Source organism: Erpetoichthys calabaricus, chromosome 1 (assembly GCF_900747795.2).
Source record: "Erpetoichthys calabaricus chromosome 1, fErpCal1.3, whole genome shotgun sequence".
In the NCBI taxonomy this organism is placed as follows: Eukaryota; Metazoa; Chordata; class Cladistia; order Polypteriformes; family Polypteridae; genus Erpetoichthys; species Erpetoichthys calabaricus.
The window spans coordinates 191,796,048-191,817,771 of NC_041394.2; the positions used below are offsets into that span (position 1 = coordinate 191,796,048).

At 39.7% G+C, this 21,724-nt stretch overlaps 1 protein-coding gene across 1 annotated transcript in view; it reads left to right on the forward strand.

Moving 5' to 3' along the window:
• Positions 1-21,724, forward strand: part of LOC114655082 (protein phosphatase, Mg2+/Mn2+ dependent, 1H) — a 302,991-nt gene that overhangs the window by 203,210 nt on the left and 78,057 nt on the right. The window contains 1 exon segment of the mRNA XM_051920275.1: positions 7,741-7,859. Coding sequence (XP_051776235.1) covers positions 7,741-7,859 — 119 coding nt within the window.

A 21,724-nucleotide genomic window follows, 5' to 3' on the forward strand; every position in this document is an offset into this window, starting at 1 on the left:
ACTACACTTTCTCCTGCCACCACTTTGCAGTCTTTAATCTCCTTCAGATTGACTCTTCTGTATAGAATGTAATCTACCTGTGTGCATCTTCCTCCACTCTTGTACATCGCCCTATGTTCCTCCCTCTTCTTAAAATACGAATTCACCACAGCCATGTCCATTCTTTTTGAAAATCCACTATCCTCTGACCTTCTTCATTCCTTTCCTTGACACCATACCTTCCCATCACCTCCTCATCTCCTCTGTTCCCTTCACCAACATGTCCATTGAAATCCGCTCCAATCACCACTTTCTGTCCCTTGGGTACAATGTTCATCACTTCATCCAACTCACTCCAGAAATCTTCTTTTTCATCCATCGAACACCCAACTTGTGGGGCATATGCACTAACAACATTCATCATCACACCTTCAGTTTCCAGCTTCATAATCATTACTCTGTCTAATGCTCTTTTCACCTCCAAAACACTCTTGACATGCTGTTCCTTTAGCATAATCCCTACCCCATTTCTCCTCCCATCCACACCATGATAGAACAATTTGAATACACCTCCGATACACCTGACCTTACTCCCCTTCTATTTAGTCTCTTGCATGCACAACATATCAACCTTTCTTCTTTCCATCATATTGGCTAATTCTCTTCCCTTACCAGTCATACTGCCAGTGTCAACATTTGAAGTTCCTACCCTCAGTTCCATTCTCTTTACCTTTCTCCTGTACTTCTGCCTCCTGACACGTCTCCCCCCTCTTCTTCTCCTTCTTTGGCCAACAGTAGCCCAATTTCTGCCAGTACCCTGTTGGCTAACAGTACTGGTGGTGGCCATGTTCAACCCGGGCCTCTACCGATCTGGTATGGAAAATTGTATCATTAACCACATATTGAAAATTTGTATCGTTGTCTTCATATAAGCTAATTGCTAGTTCTAAATTCACTTTATACAGGGTTTGGCATAAAGATCTCCCACATTTTGAGGGAGAATTGTACGGGTTGTAGTGTGTAGTGGGTGTAGAGAGGTGGGGTAGGTCTCATTCGGTAGATTAGGCTCTACCTTTTTCAGTACCTATCATGAGTTGGACCGGTCAACATCAGGGCTTTGTTGTTCAAGCATATTATGAGAACAGTCGTTCTTTGATAGTGACACAGAGAGTGTTCTATACACGCTTCACGTTCGGTCGAAATGCATCTGTACCAGATCGGAAAACGATTTTGCTATGGATTTATAACCTTCGGGCAGCTTGGTCCACACTGAAAGAAAATCACGTGGCAGACCTAGGACCGTTAGAATGCCAGAAATTGTGGAAGCAGTAAGAGCATCCATTCAGCAATCGCCAAGACATTCTTCTTGTAAGCATGCCATGGCACTGGGGATATCAAGTCAGAGGTTGAGGAGGATTCTGCATGCCAATTTAAAACTGCATCCTTTTAAAATGATGTTGGCTCATGAATTAACTGAGAGAAAGCCCTAAGTGTGGAAATTCTTGAACAGGTTCCCACTGCAACTGTTCTTCTGGGTAGCACTGTGACTCACTTCCATATCAGTGGAGCTATAAACAAGCAGAACATAATCCTCATGAACTCCACAAATGACCTCTCCACTCTCCTTGGTGTGCAGTTGCCATCTTTGGTGTGATCAGCCCATACTTTATTGATGATTTTGGTGCAACAGTAACAGTGACCTACGACCAGTACGCTGAAATGTTGGGGGCCTTTCTGCGCCCTAAACTGAACGATGTGGATACAGAACATGTGTGGTTTCAACAGGACAGGGCCACAGCTCACACAGCATGACGTTTCCTCGGAGTGTTGAGGAAAATGTTCCCTGGGCATTTGATCTCTTTAAGGGGAGATGTGGGGTGCCCGGCACGGTTACCAGATTTAAGCCCATGTGACTTTTTCCTTTGGGGATACCTAAAGGAAGAGGTTTTCAAACATCGTCCTCGATCTCTTAAGGATTTGAAGCAAAGGATCAGACAGGAAATCGACGCCATTCCACCTGAGGTAACCCGGAGAGTGTTGGAGAACCTCCGGGAACGTCTTCAGCAATGTATTACCAGCAACGGCCACCATTTGTCTGATATGATTTTTATTAAAAATTAAAACTGTTTTTTATACTTTTCAGAAATATATACAATTTTTTTAGATAGCTTTATTTATTCCCCTTCAAAATGTGGGAGATCTTTATGCCCAACCTTGTATAAGAGAGTGTGGTTGTGTGCATGACTGTCCCCTGAAATGATGCCGCTCTATCCATGTCTGATTCTTGCCTCTTGTTTAGTGCTGATAGGTCATGTGCTGGCTCCATGTAAGTGAAACAGCAGATGGATGGATTGATATTTTTACTAAAAATACTGTATACTAAATATCCATCCATTTTCCAACCCGCTGATTCTGAACACAGGGTCACGGGGGTCTGCTGGAGCCAATCCCAGCCAACACAGGGCGCAAGGCAGGGAACCAATCCTGGGCAGGGCGCCAGCCCACCGCAGGACACACACACACACCCACCAATACCAAGCACACACTAGGGCCAATTTAGAATCGCCAATCGACCTAACCTGCATGTCTATGAACTGTGGGAGGAAACCTACGCAGACACGGGGAAAACATGCAAACTCCACGCAGGGAGGACCCGGGAAGCGAACCCAGGTCTCTGTACTGCGAGGCAGCAGTGCTACCACTGCGCCACCATGCCGCCTATACTAAATATTGTATACGGTATTCAGATAATTGGAAAAGCAAAGAGCTGCATAACTTGTCTTAGTAGGGTATAGGTGAATCTGTCAGCTGTAATGTGCCTTGGCATTGATTCTACAAGTACCAGCAACTGGGTTATAGAATTAAATAAAAAAAGTTAAATAAAATTCCATTTTAACTTTCATTACAGAATTAATAAATAAAAAAGTCTTTCATGTGTGCATGTCCTTATGAACCTATAAAGCCTAGAAATTAGAAATTCTGTCTAAATCTGATTCCAAACTTTCTCCTTTACTGTTTATATTATATACAGGTAATTTTTAGAATAATAAATAAATTAGTAAGTACTTATCACCAAGACAGTTTCTGTGTTTTTTGCTCATGATTTTACAAGTGTCTTAAACAGTATATAACTGAATGAGACATTGCCATCTTGGAAAATTTAGTATAGTAATGCTTTATCATAGGATGAATGTGATCATTCAAAAATCCTTGGTATTTTTTGTGATTTACATCATGAGATGAGCATCCAGAGTGACTTTAGTGAGATAAAAAAATCATGAATTGTTGGTTTATTAAATAAATAAACATAAGGGAGAAATGAAGAAAGTGAGGATCTAAAAGCAGGCGATCTACAAGGTCAACACAACAACCTCATCCACTTGTCTATGTCAACTTACCACCAAACACTTCTTCCCCTCACCTCACTTTCTATTTGAATTCTGTCCTATCTTTATCTGCCAGTGAGTCCTGCCAACTTTAGATTTAAAGGATCTTCAGTTTCATTTTTTGTTTTAAAACATCATTCCAGAGTCACTTTCAGTCAAGCCTTTCTGAAGTAGAGATATCAGGCAATGGCTCCCATTCATGGTCTCCCTGAATGCCTGAGTTTTCACTTAATTTAAAGGGATTTAGTTTTCAAAGGTAACTTCCCTGGTGCTTGTCCACTTAAAGCCTCTCACCCAGCTTGAGACCTTGTGTTGTACTCCTTATTGCAGTCCCTTGTGGTCTCATTTTCTTCCTGTCCCTTCAGGTGGGACAGGCATTCCTGGCAACTACCAGGGTCTATAGAGAAATAGATAGACAAAGAGAGGGCAATGAGAGTAGAAAAGGGAATGTTTTGAGCTACTCTGGTTGACATGTGGATGAACCATTTCACCTAATAGTCAGAGATAATAGCCTGCATGTTTAGGCCCAGAGAGGCTACAGGTTTTGCTCTATTGTTTGTTTTATTTGGTAAATTGAGTTCTTCCTTTTTGTTCATCCCTGATGTTTAGTTACTTAGTGAATAAGAATGTTTTGCATAGTTAGCCCTCCTTGGTGTTATTCTGAATAGGAGGTTCCAAAAAAGAGTACTCCTTCTCTGTATTGTATATTGTCTCTTTTGATCTTCTAGTGTGTATGTTGCATGGCAATATTTTTTCATTAACTCATTGTATATGTATTCTGAATATCTCCAGAAAAAAGCATCTTGTTAAAAATGCAAAAACTTCTGTGAAACGACAGACAGACAGACAGACAGACAGACAGACAGACAGACAGACAGACAGACAGACAGACAGACAGATAGATAGATAGATAGATAGATAGATAGATAGATAGATAGATAGATAGATAGATAGATAGATAGATAGATAGACAGATAGATAGATAGATAGATAGACAGATAGATTTACAGGCAGTGCCATTGCTAAACTATTCACCTGATTGCTGGTAATTCAAAATGGCATGGCAGCTTGTATACTCATTAAAAAGACTACAATAAACTATAACAAAGCCCATCTGTTCCCATACATTGATCATCACAATAGGTCACCAGTACACACCAGTGGCAAGTAAACTCTTGGGTATAGCTTAACATTTTTAATATAAGTACACCAAAACACCATGAACGTGTAAGAAACCCTGAATGATTAGAATTCAGTTCTTATAAACATACAGTACATGTAATTTACATGGCACAGCATTCCATCAGTAAATTCATAAATATAATCATAAGCCATTCACATTAAAACTCTTTTAACATCACTTCCACAATACACAGTGCATTTAACAGTCTATTAGTTCAATAGGATTTTGCAAGCACTTAAAAGATGTTAAAAAAAATTGACCGTGTCTTTGCTCCGCTGCTATAATTTAAGTCACAGTATCCTAGTGTCATACTGCAGTATGAGTTAATAATGGAGCAGCACAAGTCCCAGAAGACCAGCAATTCTCTGGCGTATACCCTTGCGTACTGGAGACTGTGCACTCATTAACCTTTAACTGAACAGTGGCATGGCTTTACATAAGTTACTGTTTCCTGGTTATGGCATCTTCCTCTCACAGGAAAAATCTAACCATTAAAATAAACAGAAAAAAATCTAATTATAAAAATAAACAGATAAATGCCTCAGATACCAAAACAGATTGCATTTAATGACAGAGACAAAACCTTTAAAAGATAAGCAAAGTGTGTTAAATTAAAAAAAAAAAATCAGCAATCAGTTAATCCGTAACACGTGCCAAACCTGTATTCATTGAAGAGCCCAGTCAACAGACAGAATGAACAATTTTGGTGATGAACTGAAATTACTACAAAACTGAACTGTGAAATGACTGGAAGGTGTTCATACCTTAATACCTTTGACATTTGTGCCTGTTTAAAATGCTTCAGCTGTAAATGAACATAATATAATAACATTCTCCAACTTCCTTAATCCAATTTTGGGTCATGGGGCCATAGCCTGTCCCAGCAGACAGAAGTTCATTACACACAGACACAGCCATATGCACAATCACACGAGGTCAGTTTCAAATTACCACTTCACCAAGTGCCAAGGTCTTTTGGAAATGGGAGGTAAAGTAGGGTTCATATTTGTAGACATAGGGAGAATAAGCAAACTCCACACTGAAGTATTTGTGATTAATTTTCACTATGAACGACACTATATAAAATACAGGTTAATTGAAATATATTTTGTGCCCAAATCTATCAAAGTATTTATTTAGTTTTTTAACCAAGTCATTTTTAAACTTTATGTCTGCCCCATGATAGTGGTCCAAGTTCAATACTAGTTTGGGGAGGTGTCAAGGTGAGCACAACATGTGAAACGATTCTTAGTTGCATTATAATATGTGAATATAACAAGAAAATACTCCAGAGAAACAATGTACTATTTCTTTAGTGTTTGCATTATTTATAAATACTATTCATCCATCAGTTTACTGAACATATGATATCTTAACTCATTGATCACAAGAAGTAGGAGACCTTCCCTGTGTGACCATGCGGAAACACAAAAAGGATGCCAAAGCAATATTGGGGTGCCAACTGTGCAACACTGTCTAATCATAAACGAATAAAAAAAATAAAGGAGATACAGTACTTTGTACTCAGACTATGGAGGCTTCAGTATGCCCATGGGTATAGAGAGAGAAGAAGTAAGTGATTAGCATCAGTAGCCTCTCCTATTCCAAAGTGGCATCGCTTACCTTCTCAGAGCCTAAACGATGGACCTCGGGTGTGCATGAATGACAACTGTAACCAACACTGAACAAGGACTCGGTTCAACAGCAACATTTATTTCTGTAGCACATTTTCACATATAGGATGTAACTCAAAGTGCTTCACAAGATGTCAAAGAAATAGTTACTAGCAAAGAAAACTAATCAAAAATAGATAAAATAATGTATAATATACAAAAATAAATAATATACAATTACATAAAATACATTAAAATTTATATATATACTAGTCATTTAGCCCGTTACAATAACCGGCACTAGAACAGTAGTGTATAAACATTAGTAGGAACAGTCTATATTAAATGGCAAGGGACTTTGACCTCATTCTTTTTGTTGGTCGTATTTTTCTTTCTTTCAGCCTTTCTTTTGTTGATGTTTACTTGCTGAGCTGACCGTTCTTCGTGGGCTGCCGCCGTGTATTGTGTGTCTTTAATTTTCTGTGACAGTAATACTGTCTTGTACGTCCGCTGGCTTGTATGTCCGTAATATACCTTTAATTTTCTCTGGCGGTAATACAGGCGTGCGCGTCAGTAATATACCTTTAATCTCCTCTGACAGTAATACTGGCTTGTATGTGGCTGTAATATGAGTCACTGTATTGTGTACCTTTAATTTCCTCTCGTAATACTGGTTTGTATTTTCGTAAAACGCCTGTAACTTTCTCTGACAGTAATATCGCGCATCGCACCATGCCCCGCGCATGTGCACTTCACCAGAAGACACACACACACGGACACCTGGACGCACACAGGGATTTTATTAAAGAGGATATATATAGTAAGATAGAGACAAGACAACAATGAAGAGCTGGGGTACCAGCCTGGTGACCCCGTAAATTGAAGGTTTGCACCAAAATAAAAGCATGCAATAAGTTGTACAAACGTCTTTCTGGACATGGGTGTCCAGATGAGTCCGTTCCTGCAGGAAGAGGCAGGTCCAAGCAGACAGACACCAGAAGTGACATCAGAGGCGTTATAGCCATCAATCATACGATCTGCATAGGGAGGAAGAGAAAAGGTATTACGACACAGCACCAAGACCTGAATAGAATTACAGTCACTAGAGACCTTCAGCTGTCCCCAACACAGACATGTTTGACAATATATACATACACAGCATTGTTTCTGAAGTCTCTAAAGATGAGTCTGATGATAAGGTCAGATGGCTGGGGAGGGCAGAAAATATAAATCTGCAGATAAGCTGGAGGAAAAAAAAAACAAAAGCTGCATGAGTTCCAAGGCCAAAAGACCACCCAGCCTCCCACTGGGCTTTCTACTTATAATAAATGTTCATTACAAAGGCCCACGCTCACTTGTATTAAATGAATGAACAGTTGGCAGTTAACCTAACTTGTGCGTCTTGGGATATGCGTTAAAGCAGACTACCTGGAGAAAAGTTTGTGCTAACTTTTGTGCATCTGTGGTACCTGTCCAAATACCAAAACAACGTAATAAACATGAAGATATGTTGGATATATCTGCAAGTCCCTGCCATATTGTTCTGTTTTGACAAATACTATATTTTTCATTCTTATAGGCATTCATGCAGCCCCACTTGTTAGGAAATGAGTTTACACATTTGGAATTCCCTCGAAGAGTCCAGCGAAAAGAAGTCGGCAAGAGGATGCTGTACAGAGACTTTAACATGACAGGCTGGTAAGAATGTTTTGCTCTTCAAAAGCTGGGATAAAACAGTAAGTGTTTCTCAATGAAGGCTTGAATCACTGTTGCACACGTGCCAGTATTTCTGTTTAGATTTTTCTTTTTGCCGTTTATCAGTGGTGGACCTGGAGGGAGGTTAGTCAGTTCCTTAACAATACCTTGCATTTTTTGTATCCTACTTTAACACATCGTGCTCTCGAAAGTTGCAGGTAGTCAATATTCATGTTCTGTTAAAAATACAGTTAGGTCCATAAATATTTGGACAGAGACAACTTTTTTCTAATTTTGGTTCTGTACATTACCACGATGAATTTTAAATGAAACAACTCAGATGCAGTTGAAGTGCAGACTTTCAGCTTTAATTCAGTGGGGTGAACAAAACGATTGCATAAAAATGTGAGGCAACTAAAGCATTTTTTTAACACAATCCCTTCATTTCAGGGGCTCAAAAGTAATTGGACAATTGACTCAAAGGCTATTTCATGGGCAGGTGTGGGCAAGTCCGTCATTATGTCATTATCAATTAAACAGATAGTTAGATAGACATTATTTTTTCCGCAGGAGGAAATGAAAACCTTACGAAAGGTCAAGATAAAAGAAATATAATAATCTATCTATCTATCTATTATGTAAAAAAACTCTACTATATATTAAAACAGTGAAGTCTGTGTGGCCTGACCCACTGGACAGTCTGACACACCTGCAAATACTAAGGATAATAACTGGAAGTACACATAGGGCAAGAGAAAGTCACATACTCCAGCAGCAGCATACTGATAAAAACAATATTAATTAAAGAGCGATAAAAAGGTGGAGAGTGCTGGGCATGTATAACAGACAATAACTTTGTATAATGTTAACGTTTACCCCCCCCGGGTGGAATTGAAGAGTCGCATAGTGTGGGGGAGGAGCGATCTTCTCAGTCTGTCAGTGGAGCAGGACAGTGACAGCAGTCTGTTGCTGAAGTTGCTTCTCTGTTTGGAGATGATACTGTTCAGTGGATGCAGTGGATTCTCCATGATTGACAGGAGCCTGCTCAGCGCCTGTCGCTCCTCCACAGATGTCAAACTGTCCAGCTCCGTGCCTACAATAGAGCCTGCCTTCCTCACCAGTTTGTCCAGGCGTGAGGTGTCCTTCTTCTTTATGCTGCCTCCCCAGCACACCACCGCGTAGAAGAGGGCGCTCGCCACAACTGTCTGATAGAACATCTGCAGCATCTTATTGCAGATGTTGAAGGACGCCAGCCTTCTAAGGAAGTATAGTCGGCTCTGTCCTCTCTTGCACAGTCCAGTCCAGTTTATCATCCAGCTGCACTCCCAGTTATTTATAGGTCTGCACTCTCTGCACACAGTCACCTCTGATAATCACGGGGTCCATGAGGGGCCTGGGCCTCCTAAAATCCACCACCAGCTCTTTGGTTTTGCTGGTGTTCAGGTGTAGGTGGTTTGAGTCGCACCATTTAACAAAGTCCTTGATTAGGTTTCTATACTCCTCCTCCTGCCCACTCCTGATGCAGCCCACGATAGCAGTGTCTTCAGTAAACTTTTGCACATGGCAGGACTCCGAGTTGTATTGGAAGTCTGATGTATATAGGCTGAACAGGACTGGAGAAAGTATAGTCCCCTGTGGTGCTCCTGTGTTGCTGACCACAATGTCAGACGTGCAGTTCCCGAGACGCACATACTGAGGTCTGTCTGTAAGATAGTCCACGATCCATGCCACCAGGTATGAATCTACTCCCATCTGTGTCCGCTTGTCCCTAAGGAGCAGAGGTTGGATGGTGTTGAAGGCGCTAGAGAAGTCCAGAAACATAATTCTTACTGTACCATGCATAAAACATTTAAGTAAGATCATGAAAACAAGTACTATTGTATTTACAAATTAGGCTTATCTGTGGCAAATGTACTTTAAAACTGCAGCAAATGCACCTTTCCCAAGAATTGTGCTCTTCATCAAAAGATTTTTTCTATTGAATTAAACCCTGCAGGTGCCCTAACCACTGTTGCTTTTTGCCATGCACTCATTTCGGCCTGCAATCCTAAACCTGGATTAGGTATGTTTGAAATGGATGGAGGAGTTTTTTTGTTATGCTTGGTATATTTAATAAAAACAAAGCATAACACCTTAAACTCACTTCATCCAGTTCATAGCTTTAGGAGCCTTTGCTCATCCTGGCAGCATGTGGTACAAGGCAAGAACCAGCCCAAGAAGGGGTGCCAGTCCAGTGCTGGGCCCACACACAGTTTCAAATGGGGCAAATTTAGAATCATCAATCACGTAATACTTGTGGAAGGAAATCCTGGAATAAAACATGTTTTTAAGGAAATAAATTTAGTTCTGTTTAAAATAGGTTTCATTTCTTCTTTTTCTTAATCTGTATGTTAAAATGAGTTTTCATAAATATTTACGAAATCAATATTTTATCCCAAAAGCTTATGCAAATACACTATCCACCAATACTTTATTTTTCATTTTTATCATTTATGCTTACTATCTTTAAGAAAAGCCGATTATATTGCATATTATTTGACATAGCCTGTAGCCTCAGCATGACAAAATCTGACTCTTAACCTTAAGCGGCCTTTTTATGAAATCTCCTTTTTTAAAATTAATTATTCCAGTTATTCAAATATGACATAGCGTAACATTCACTGTTCTGGTTTCAAATATTTTCTATTCTTTTTTCAGGCTTCCACAAATAAACTGAAAAAGGACGGCTACTATTATGTGATTGCGTTAAGTCCCTTTTGCTAAAGTTTCTCTGCCAGAGTACTTCCCTTTAGCAATGATCTTTTCCATTCTATCAACACAACACACAGATTCTGACATAAATAGTGAGAACACAGATCTGAGCACAGAAGTTCAGCTCTCTCCACATCTACGTAGGCTTTCTCAGGTTGTGCTGTTTTTTCTTGCACATCCCAATGACCTGCCTGTTAGGCTGCTATATAACTGAAACAGTGGCAGTGCATAAGTGAGTGTTGAACTGGACACTCTTTCCTTCCTTTTGATGGTTGGTGTTGTCTGCTGCTGCCATAACCCTCCTGAACCCGGGTTAAGCGATAGCAATGTACTGAGATAAAAAAGGCAAGGAGGACACATACAAGCAAGAGTGTGGTACAAAATGTGCTTAGTGTTCTTATATTCCAGTGCAATGTTCCAAAACCAAAGTGCAATGCAGGTGTCTTCTTTAAATATATAAATAATCAATAATAAAAACTGTGTTCATAGTGAAGGTGAAAATAAGTAAATAATCCTGCTCACCATTGTGGTCTGCTCTGCAGCCGCAGGTGCACTTTTTCCTGCCGCGATCCTGCCTTTCCTCCTGATTTTACCTCCATTCCTTCTTTCTGCAGTAGTCCTGTGCAGCTTTCTTCCTCATCTCTCCAGCTCACCCTTCTCAGGTCTTGCAGCTGAACTGACAAGCTGGCACCTGCAGTCCCCCTCCCAGGTTTTTATCCAAGCCACCTCAGGCTGTACCCGCTGGGACAGTGGGAGCCAAACCTCCATTGTCCTGCCACCTGACGTCAATCAAGCAGAACCCTTGGTATTATCAATCGTCCCCATTCCTTTGGAATGCTCAGAAGGAGCGACACACCCCTGGAGTGCAGTACCTGTTGCTCCTCTATGGGAGACCACTCTGCTTTCCTTCCACTGTGCTGACCCCAACCTTTCACCAACTTTTTACCTTAATCTAACCTGAGGTTCTTTTTACCTTGATTTTGCCCCACAGAGTGTCAATGAGAAAACTGGCCACACAAGGAGAAGCCTTATATAAAAGTAAATGAGTAATAGATGCAGTACCAATGTTTTTGTTTCAACCCACTTGTTTAATTTTTTTATTTGTTAGATTATTTATTTATTAGAAGCTAATTCTTGTTGAGAACAGAACTTACTTGTTATGATTTCCAGGTCAGGTCATTTTTATACTGGAGAATTTTTCTTCCCAAGGATATAATCCCAATGATTTGTGGCCTGAAGCAGATAATTCTCTGGTCTTCACTTTTTCTCTGTCTCTTCTGTTTTGTTCTAAATTTAAAAACATTTGATGAACTCTCATAAACTCCCACACCGCAGGTGCCATTGAAATCATTGATTGAAGTGACACAGCCATCTTTGAAATGCGGAAAAGTACCTTTTTCAAAAAGTACACAGGGAGAAAGGGCAAACATGTCTTAGATGATGACCAGCTGTGTTCACAATAGCTCAATAAAGAACAATATATGATTGTTCGTGCTTTATACACAGTTGTGTTTTCTAGGCTATAGAGTTGAGGATATTCAGCACTCTGCTATTTCTTACCATTATTCACCTGTCCCTGGGGGTAGCAGGATGGCACAGAATCAGAACGAGTGGCAAGAAATACTACAGTGACATCCATTGACAGAGAAACAGCATCATGCAGTTTGTAATGGTAGTGTGATTGTTAGCATGCTAACCTTTTAACCAAGAAATTGTGGTTCACTGCCCACCCATTACATTTAACTTTCACTTTTCTCAAGCATTTCCCTTACTCTTTTTTGTCATGGCCCCAAACTGTCCCAAATAGGAAGGTATAACATTATCTCTGCAGTCTGACTTGTAATCTCTCACCATCACATCACCACCGCGTCTTACCCATCAGTGGTTCTTTGTCGTTTTTGAAGCTGTATAAGTCAGGTGTTTAACATATAACTTTTGTCTTGTTACTATAACAGCTGTCTCAGACCTCATAATGAAATTTTATTATCACTCGTTGTAACGGCCGACCCCTTACCCAGACTGGCCACCACACTACCAAGACTATTCCTTGGATAACCTGAGGCTTCTTGCTGTAATAACAAGCCGTACTCCTTACAAGGTGTCCCTTTTTTTCCAACACGACGAAATAACCAGTAAACAGTAGACAGGAATGTTTATATTGTAAATGGAAGAGACAAATAAATAGTCAATAACGTAGATATGTACGCGCCAATGACACCAGTGACTAATTACTATATAAAACGCGAATATACCAATATTTACAAAAAACACTCCCTTGCCCCTAAACAATTAATAGAAACACGGAACACAAATACAAACACAGATTAGTTAAACACAGCAATTGAAATGTGGTGAAAAATGAGTCCAAAATAAAGTCCGGCAATATTGATACTGGCTGTAGTGTTATTGTGTTCCTTCCCGAAAACAAAACGACCTCACCGTAAAATGTCCTGGCAATGGCTGCTATGAGTCCGAACCCTGCGGTTTCTTGGCTCTGGCTGTCATGATGTTGAATCGGATGTTGAAAAAGCAAGCAGTGGAAAGATGGAATAAACGGCTGTGATGAGTTTGTAAATGATCGGGTAAATTGTCTCCTTTCTCCTCTCAATTTCTCTCCTCTCTCTTTCTCCTTCTTTCTATCTCCTTCGCTCCTCTTTTTTAAATACAGAATGTCCCAGATGTATCTGGTGAGTTTAACAGGTGATTTCTGTCTTGGGTTGTGGTCTCCCTCCATCATCCTTCCTCTCTTTGCTTATGAGGACAACATTTACTGACGCACATATAACGGACAGTAAACGGGACGATGTAAAAAAAATGCACTCAGCACAGACCAAAAAAAACAAATACTTATTATTATGTAGCCCCGCTACATCGTATTTAGTCTAAAGACAGCAGTTTTTTCCCAGTTTAAATTTTGAAAAGTTCTGGGAAAAACTGAGCCACAGTTTCAAAATAGCAAGTGGCATGAAATACAGTAGTACAGTGTGACCTAATGACAGAAAAAACAGCCCAGTGTAGATTGTGATGATTAGCACACATACAATTAAACAAAAGATTTGTTTTTTGATTCCCACCCTTTTACTATAAATGTTCCGTTGAAGTTTTTCTTAATCAAGCATTACCCCTCTCTGTTGTTCTCATACCGTTTTTGTTTCCAGAGTTATTTAGTACAATTTGTTGATGCAAACATAATTTGTCATCGTTACACCACCATCACAATGTGTCCACCACTGTTCACCTATTGTATTTGAACTTGTATAAGTTTTTTAAAATATAACTCTTGAACTTGCCCCCTCCCCTGTGGTTGGCTAGAATTCCTCAGAGTCGTGATCTGACTGATTTCTTTCATTTTTCTGACCTTTCCTTGGTTTTTTAAATTTTGTTTCAAACCTCATTTGAACACGCTTTTAAAGAACTTGTAAAACAAATTGTATTCATCTGTAGCGCTATATTGTGTTGTCTTTTGTGCACCGTCATTTCCATTGACAGTTTCTGTGTGGTTACCAGTCAAGACAACCTGGAGTGTGCACCACATAATGACATTAACATGACTGTTTAAATATCAGCGTTGTGCATTTCATTATCATCTGAGGTTTCAGATTCTTTTAGCAATCTTTCTTGTTAGTATTTGTTGGTTATGAATATTTTTTCTTTTCTTTGATTGTATTTAAAATCTGCTTGGTTTGGCTCAGGGTTAGACTTAGGGTTTCAGCTATGAAATCCCACACTTTTTCACAACTTCGATTCTTAATTCATGTTCTTATCCTTGCTTATTTATTTCACAACTTCACGGTTTTCACCTTTGGCATGTTATTTTGATATTGCGTTTTCTTCTAATTCCTTTTCCATTTAAATCTGTTGTTACAGAGTGCAGGGGTTATGTCCCCAACACTGGCTCACATCTCAAAACAAGTAAACTTTGCAAATAATACTTGGACAAAACCAGGAAACAGAGTTGCAGTTTTAAAATAGTGAGTAGTATGATATACTGCACTGGGATCTTTCAACAGAAAAGCAGCATGACATGTATGATGGATAGTAGGCTTTCAGCCTAGAAATATGCATTCAGTTCCCACCCATTAAATTTTGTTATGTTTCAGCGAGGATTTCTTCCCTGGCTGGGGTACAGATCTTTGTTATATGTCCTTTTTGGATTATTTTCTTTACATTAATATTGTTTGTGTTATTTATTTGTATTCTTTGTTTATTATTGTGTCTGCATATTAAAACCTTGGTTATGTTTGATGTGTTTTGTGGGTTCTCCCCAAAGAGCCATGGCCACCTACCAATCACTGCCAGTAACTTTCCTCTTGCCAGTAAAGCTAAAGAGTCTCCCACAGTTTCTGGTGGTTCATTTCGAATATGCCTGGGAGTGGTGAGTTTATCTGTGCTTTATTGTTCTTTGGTTGATTTACAGATTATTTGACCTTCTGCTCTGTCCCTTTTGATTATGTCTTTGGATTCTATATGAGGAAGTTGTTCGCCTAGATTGCCTTTTGTGTTAGGCAACTCCATTTTACTTGTTGTGCATTACAGAGTGTCATTCTTGTTACAAGCATTTTTGTGTGAAAATAAACATATTTACCTAGCTGGCCCCATGTCAATTTTGGATGTACTTTTGAAATTTATTGGGATTTACATGCTTTGGGACTCCACATCACAACACATGTAACATTTTTTAATCAAGCATTTACCATATCATTTTTGTCATGGCCCAAAGCTACTCTGATTGGAGCCATACTGTCTCTTGTCTTACTTATTGCAATTTGGAGTTTTATGTAGCAGAAGGAAAAAGTAAGAATATTGTATACAACAACACTTTCCAATACTAACAATTTTATCTTTTAGCCAGGGTTCCTTTCCTGGCTGCAATTGAAATGTCATTTTTAAGTCTGCTTTGTTTATTTTTGATTCCTTTGTTTATGTTTATACATCTTGTCCTATGTACCTTGTGTTTTGTGGGTGGTTCCCCAAGAGGCGGGGCCACCTTTCCATCATTGCAAATGACTGCCCTCAGGCGGTTCATTCAAATGCATTTGGGAGTGGTCAGCTTTTTGGTTTTGTGATTTTTCTGTTCTTATTGTGAATTTGTCAGATTTTCTACTTCTGTCCTATATATTCTGACTATTGTTTGGATTTGTGATTTGGACTTGTTTGCCTTGGATTACCTTTGCCCTTTCAGGGAAATCCTTTCTGCCTTTTGTGCTTCATGGAGTGTGCTTTTTGTTTGGGGCATTTTGCAAGAATCTTTTATTTGATAAAGATTCTGTCATTGCCTTTATTACTAGCTGGGATTTGATGGTTCATTCTTCCCAGTGGGTAGTTTTGGGATTGTTTGGGACTTACATGCCTTGGGACTCTCAAGCTCATAACAAACGATAGTTAAATACCAATGCACTAAGTTTAAATGTAATAACATTTGGTAATATATAATTTAAAAATACTTTTTATCCTCCCAATCTTATGCATTCTCACCTGCGAAACACCAGGTAACTCAGCAAGTATTTTATTCAAACAGATGATTCATTATGAACACACGCAATTGTAAATGAGACCAGGTTACGAAAATGGTGGGTTGCTGGCTCCTTTGTCATTTGCACCTCATTGAAACTAATATATGCTTAAGAAAACAAGAAGCAATTGAAAACAGAGAATGCAGACTAAAAGAAGCAATTTGGAACTGGGAATCTTCACAAGCAAGTTAATGAAAAAGAAGTACAAAAATGATGCTTGAGCAGTAAGTGTTTCAACACTTGACTTCTCATTAAAAAAATTGCATTGGAAAAAAAGCCTGCAGTCTCTACAGCCTTCCAGGACTGATGTTGTGTTAGACCAGCTCACAAAGAGTACCCATATCAGGAGCACCTATCTCCAGACAGCAATGTTCTAAGGATCACTTGTAATGGCCGACCCCTTACCCGGCTGGCAGCTACACCTCCAAGCCCTGTGGCCTGGATAAATTACTGAGCTGAATCTAAATAACACGCCGTACCTCTAACAAATGAAAATTTTTCCCCACAATCAACGGTTTAAACAAGCACGCAAAAAACAGATGATATGTAAAAATAGGTAATTAAGTATATTAACCCCTTCACCGCCCTCTGCCGGATATATCCGGCACCGCTGTTTTAATGCTAACGCCATACTGCCGGAATTATCCGGCACATTTGCCTGTGGTTATATGAATGCCTGGCAAGTAGTATAACTGACGGTTTGGCGTGGGTATTATTACTACGTTGTATTTCGACAAGTCTGTGGTTGTTTTGGCCGGTCATGTGACGTGATTCGCATGTAACAGCTGTGAATATGGCGAAACGTAAACTGACTTCAAGTGAGGCTTTGCAGGCGATTTTGGACAGTTCTGATCATGATTGTAGCAGTTCTGAAGAAGATTTTAGTGACAGTGATGAGCAGCAACGTGCGCTGCATGATATTGTGAATGAAGACGCATCGGATGACGGCGCTGAGTGGGTGTATCCCCAGCATCTCAGCTGGGCTGCTGCCCGTGGTGAACTACCTTTTCTGCATTCGTTTGAGGGAACGTGTGGCTTTATTGTTGATGTAAACAATTACACTGCTGAGCAGTTTTATGAGCTGTTTGTGTCACCTGATTTGATTAGACATTTTGTTCATCAGACAAATCTGTATGCAGCACAGTTTATTGAGAAAAATCCCAATTTACCTCCACATTCCCGTGTTCGTGCTTGGTTTGACACTGATGAAAACGAAATGAAAAAATTCATTGGGATTTTGATGTTGATGGGAATAATCAGAAAACCAGATATTGAGATGTACTGGTCTACAGATCCTATGTATGCAACACCTATTTTTGCAGCTGTCATGGCACGTAACCGATTCTCTTTGCTGCTGAAATTCTTTCATTTGAATGACAACAGAAACGAGCCAGATAAGAAAGATCCAAACCGCGACCACTTGTTCAAGCTACGTCCTTTGATTGATCATTTATTTGAAGCATTTCAGTTGCCCTACATGCCAGGACCGTCAGTTGCAGTTGATGAAAGTTTATTGTCGTGGAAGGGCCGCTTACAGTTTCGACAGTATCTACCATTGAAAAGGGCACGGTTTGGTATCAAGATGTTTTGCTTAGCTGAGAATTCAGGTTACATTTATAGATTTCGTGTATACACTGGCAACTTGCACAACATTTAGTGGTCAATACTACTTGAATAAATGTAAAAAATGTAAAAAAAATGTAAAAAAGTAAAAAAACAAAAATTGTTCAGATTTCGCCTGGCTTGGGGAATATTTAGGGAGTTGGCGGTTAAAGGGTTAAATGAGCAATAACAAGAACAAAATACACAATAAATATATATATATATATATATATATATATATATACCCTCCACCAAAACAACAACACCATATATATATATACACATACAATAAACTCTCCCTTGCCCTTGTAACATAACAAACAACACGAATAACAAAAAAATGAATGAGATACGGAAATGAATGTGAACTTGAGTCTGGTCATAAAAACTGTCCTGAATACAGTTGACTGAACTAGCAATAAATGAGTTGTTTGATTTTCCCGGAACAAAATGGAGCAGCCTCACCGTGAATCCTCGGTGCATGGTGGATGATGAAGTCCGACCCCAGGGTCTCTCGTGATGAGGGTATTGAAGTAAGTCCGGCGGACTGAAAAACAAACTGGATGAAAATGCGCGATGTGGAGTACAGCAGGTACAAATGGCTCGTGGTCGTGAAAATGAAAAGTCTCCTCTCCTTCCTCCTCTTTCTGTTCCCTCCTGATTACTTAAATAGTCCTGTGATGGATGTAATTGGTTAACAGCAAACAGGTGTTTTCCAGGATTGAGGCTGCGGTCTCCTCCCATCATCCGTCCTCCTTTACGGGGACGACATTCAGTGACACACAAACAGCAAACGGGACGATGGAACAAGACGCACGTGGTACTAACTCTGACAACACTATTAGTATTATGTAGCCCTGCTACACACTTAGGATCAAAAGTGTAATAACATCTTCAAACGTGATAAGTAACTAAATCAGTCTTTACTATAGCAATACACCAATAAACACAAGAGACTGAGCTTTTGAAGATAATCCTGACAAGCACATAAGTCTGTCGAGACTGAATTACTTAAGCTTGATGTATCAAATTATATACAACCAAAATGGACATTACTGAGACTCTTTGTAATGAATTATTTCTTTGTTACAATACAACGCCAAAATCTAAAACATGTTTGGTGATGCATATTTGTTGATCAACATTTTAAATACCCCTTAAATCTATTACAGTGCATCCGGAAAGTATTCACAGCGCATCACTTTTTCCACATTTTGTTATGTTACAGCCTTATTCCAAAATGGATTAAATTCATTTTTTTCCTCAGAATTCTACACACAACACCCCATAATGACAACGTGAAAAAAGTTTACTTGAGGTTTTTGCAAATTTATTAAAAATAAAAAAAACTGAGAAATCACATGTACATAAGTATTCACAGCCTTTGCTCAATACTTTGTCGATGCACCTTTGGCAGCAATTACATCCTCAAGTCTTTTTGAATATGATGCCACAAGCTTGGCACACCTATCCTTGGCCAGTTTCGCCCATTCCTCTTTGCAGCACATCTCAAGAACCATCAGCTTGGGTGGGAAGCGTCGGTGCAGAGCCATTTTAAGATCTCTCCAGAGATATTCAATCGGATTCAAGTCTGGGCTCTGGCTGGGCCACTCAAGGACATTCACAGAGTTGTCCTGAAGCCACTCCTTTGATATCTTGGCTGTGTGCTTAGGATCATTGTCCTGCTGAAAGATGAACCGTCACCCCAGTCTGAGGTCAAGAGCACTCTGGAGCAGGTTTTCATCCAGAATGTCTCTGTACATTGCTGCAGTCATCTTTCCCTTTATCCTGACTAGTCCCCCAGTCCCTGCCGCTGAAAAATATCCCCACAGCATGATGCTGCCACCACCATGCTTCACTGTAGGGATGGTATTGGCCTGGTGATGAGCGGTGCCTGGTTTCCTCCAAACGTGATGCTTGGCATTCACACCAAAGAGTTCAATCTTTGTCTCATCAGACCAGAGAATTTTCTTTCTCATGGTCTGAGAGTCCTTCAGGTGCCTTTTGGCAAACTCCAGGCAGGCTGCCATGTGCCTTTTACTAAGGAGTGGCTTCCGTCTGGCCACTCTACCATACAGGCCTGATTGGTGGATTGCTGCAGAGATGGTTGTCCTTCTGGAAGGTTCTACTCTCTCCACAGAGGACCTCTGGAGCTCTGACAGAGTGATCATCGGGTTCTTGGTCACCTCCCTGACTAAGGCCCTTCTTCCCCGATTGCTGAGTTTAGATGGCCGGCCAGCTCTAGGAAGAGTCCTGGTGGTTTCGAACTTCTTCCACTTATGGATGATGGAGGCCACTGTGCTCATTGGGACCTTCAAAGCAGCAGAAATTTTTCTGTAACCTTCCCCAGATATGTGCCTCGAGACAATCCTGTCTCGGAGGTCTACAGACAATTCCTTTGTCTTCATGCTTGGTTTGTGCTCTGACATGAACTGTCAACTGTGGGACCTTATATAGACAGGTGTGTGCCTTTCCAAATTATGTCCAATCAACTGAATTTACCACAGGTGGACTCCAATTAAGCTGCAGAAACATCTCAAGGATGATCAGGGGAAACAGGATGCACCTGAGCTCAATTTTGAGCTTCATGGCAAAGGCTATGAATACTTATGTACATGTGCTTTCTCAATTTTTTTATTTTTAATACATTTGCAAAAATCTCAAGTAAACTTTTTTCACGTTGTCATTATGGGGTGTTGTGTGTAGAATTCTGAGGAAAAAAATGAATTTAATCCATTTTGGAATAAGGCTGTAACATAACAAAATGTGGAAAAAGTAATGCGCTGTGAATACTTTCCGGATGCACTGTATATAATCACTATAAATATATTCATTAAGGTGCTAAGCAGTAATTTCTTCTAAATAAAAGAAATTTTCAAAGCTTCTCAAACAAGAGTCCATTGTAAATTCAGTTTATTGACTCCATTTTATTGACAGCGAGTGCAGCAGTACGTTTCTTTCAGTGTTTATTTATTTGATAGTCTCCTCACCTCCTTTCAGGATAGATTGGTTTGTGCTTGACTGGAGATTAAGGCCCAGTGAGCAGTTGTGTTGTGGGTTTCAGGTTTATGGAGCTAGGCTGGATGTTGTGCCATAGATCAATAGAAACTAATTAATGCATTCTGAGACAGACCTTATTAAACAGATGTCAGGCACAGCTCCCCAGAGGATCCCTGTAATAAACCAGTCTCATCTGATGCTTTTCATTGCCTTTTGCTAACATCCTTGTATTTTAAAGAAAACCTGCAGGCATTCCATGCTGAGGTTGAACTCTACAGCTGTGTCAAAAAGTGCCCTCAAATATCTTTCAGCAGGAAAATGATTATGTTTTTAACTTAAAAAAAGACTGCAAACAATTTTGAAGAGTTGAGTCGCTTTTATTTTTGCAATGTTTCTTGTTTTTCGGTAACCTGAAGAACTGCAACATATATATTTGTTTAGTATTCCTTAGCTTCTTCTACATACCATCTATCTATTTTCTCACCCAGTGTATCCAGTTTTAGGTCATGAGGGCTGGAGCTTATAGTAATAAAGTTGAGCATCAGTCCATCATATTCAGGCACACACCCACGTCCACCCAAATTGTGCACATATTTGAGGAGTGGGAAATAAAGTGAAAAAGTCCATGTAGACACAATAAGAAGTCTACACAAACCATGCATCATTTATCATGGAAAGAAAAATGTTTTGAGTATATTTAAGATTTTGCAGATGCCTCCAGATCAAATATTGTAGTGCCGCACACAGCAGCAGATTCATGCTTGAGATTCTGAGCACACTTAATCCCACTACAAGGTAGCTGGGAGCAGGAACCAGTGCCAGCTGCCTCAAGAGCATAGCAGGAACCAGACCTGCTGGACACAACAATAGAGCAGCAGACAAACATTTTTTTTTAAATATTAACCTACAGAGCAGCAGATAAATATTTTTTTTTTTTTTAATATTAACCTTAGAGAAGAAGTGGTATCTTTTATAAATTGGACAATATAAAGATAGTAGTGC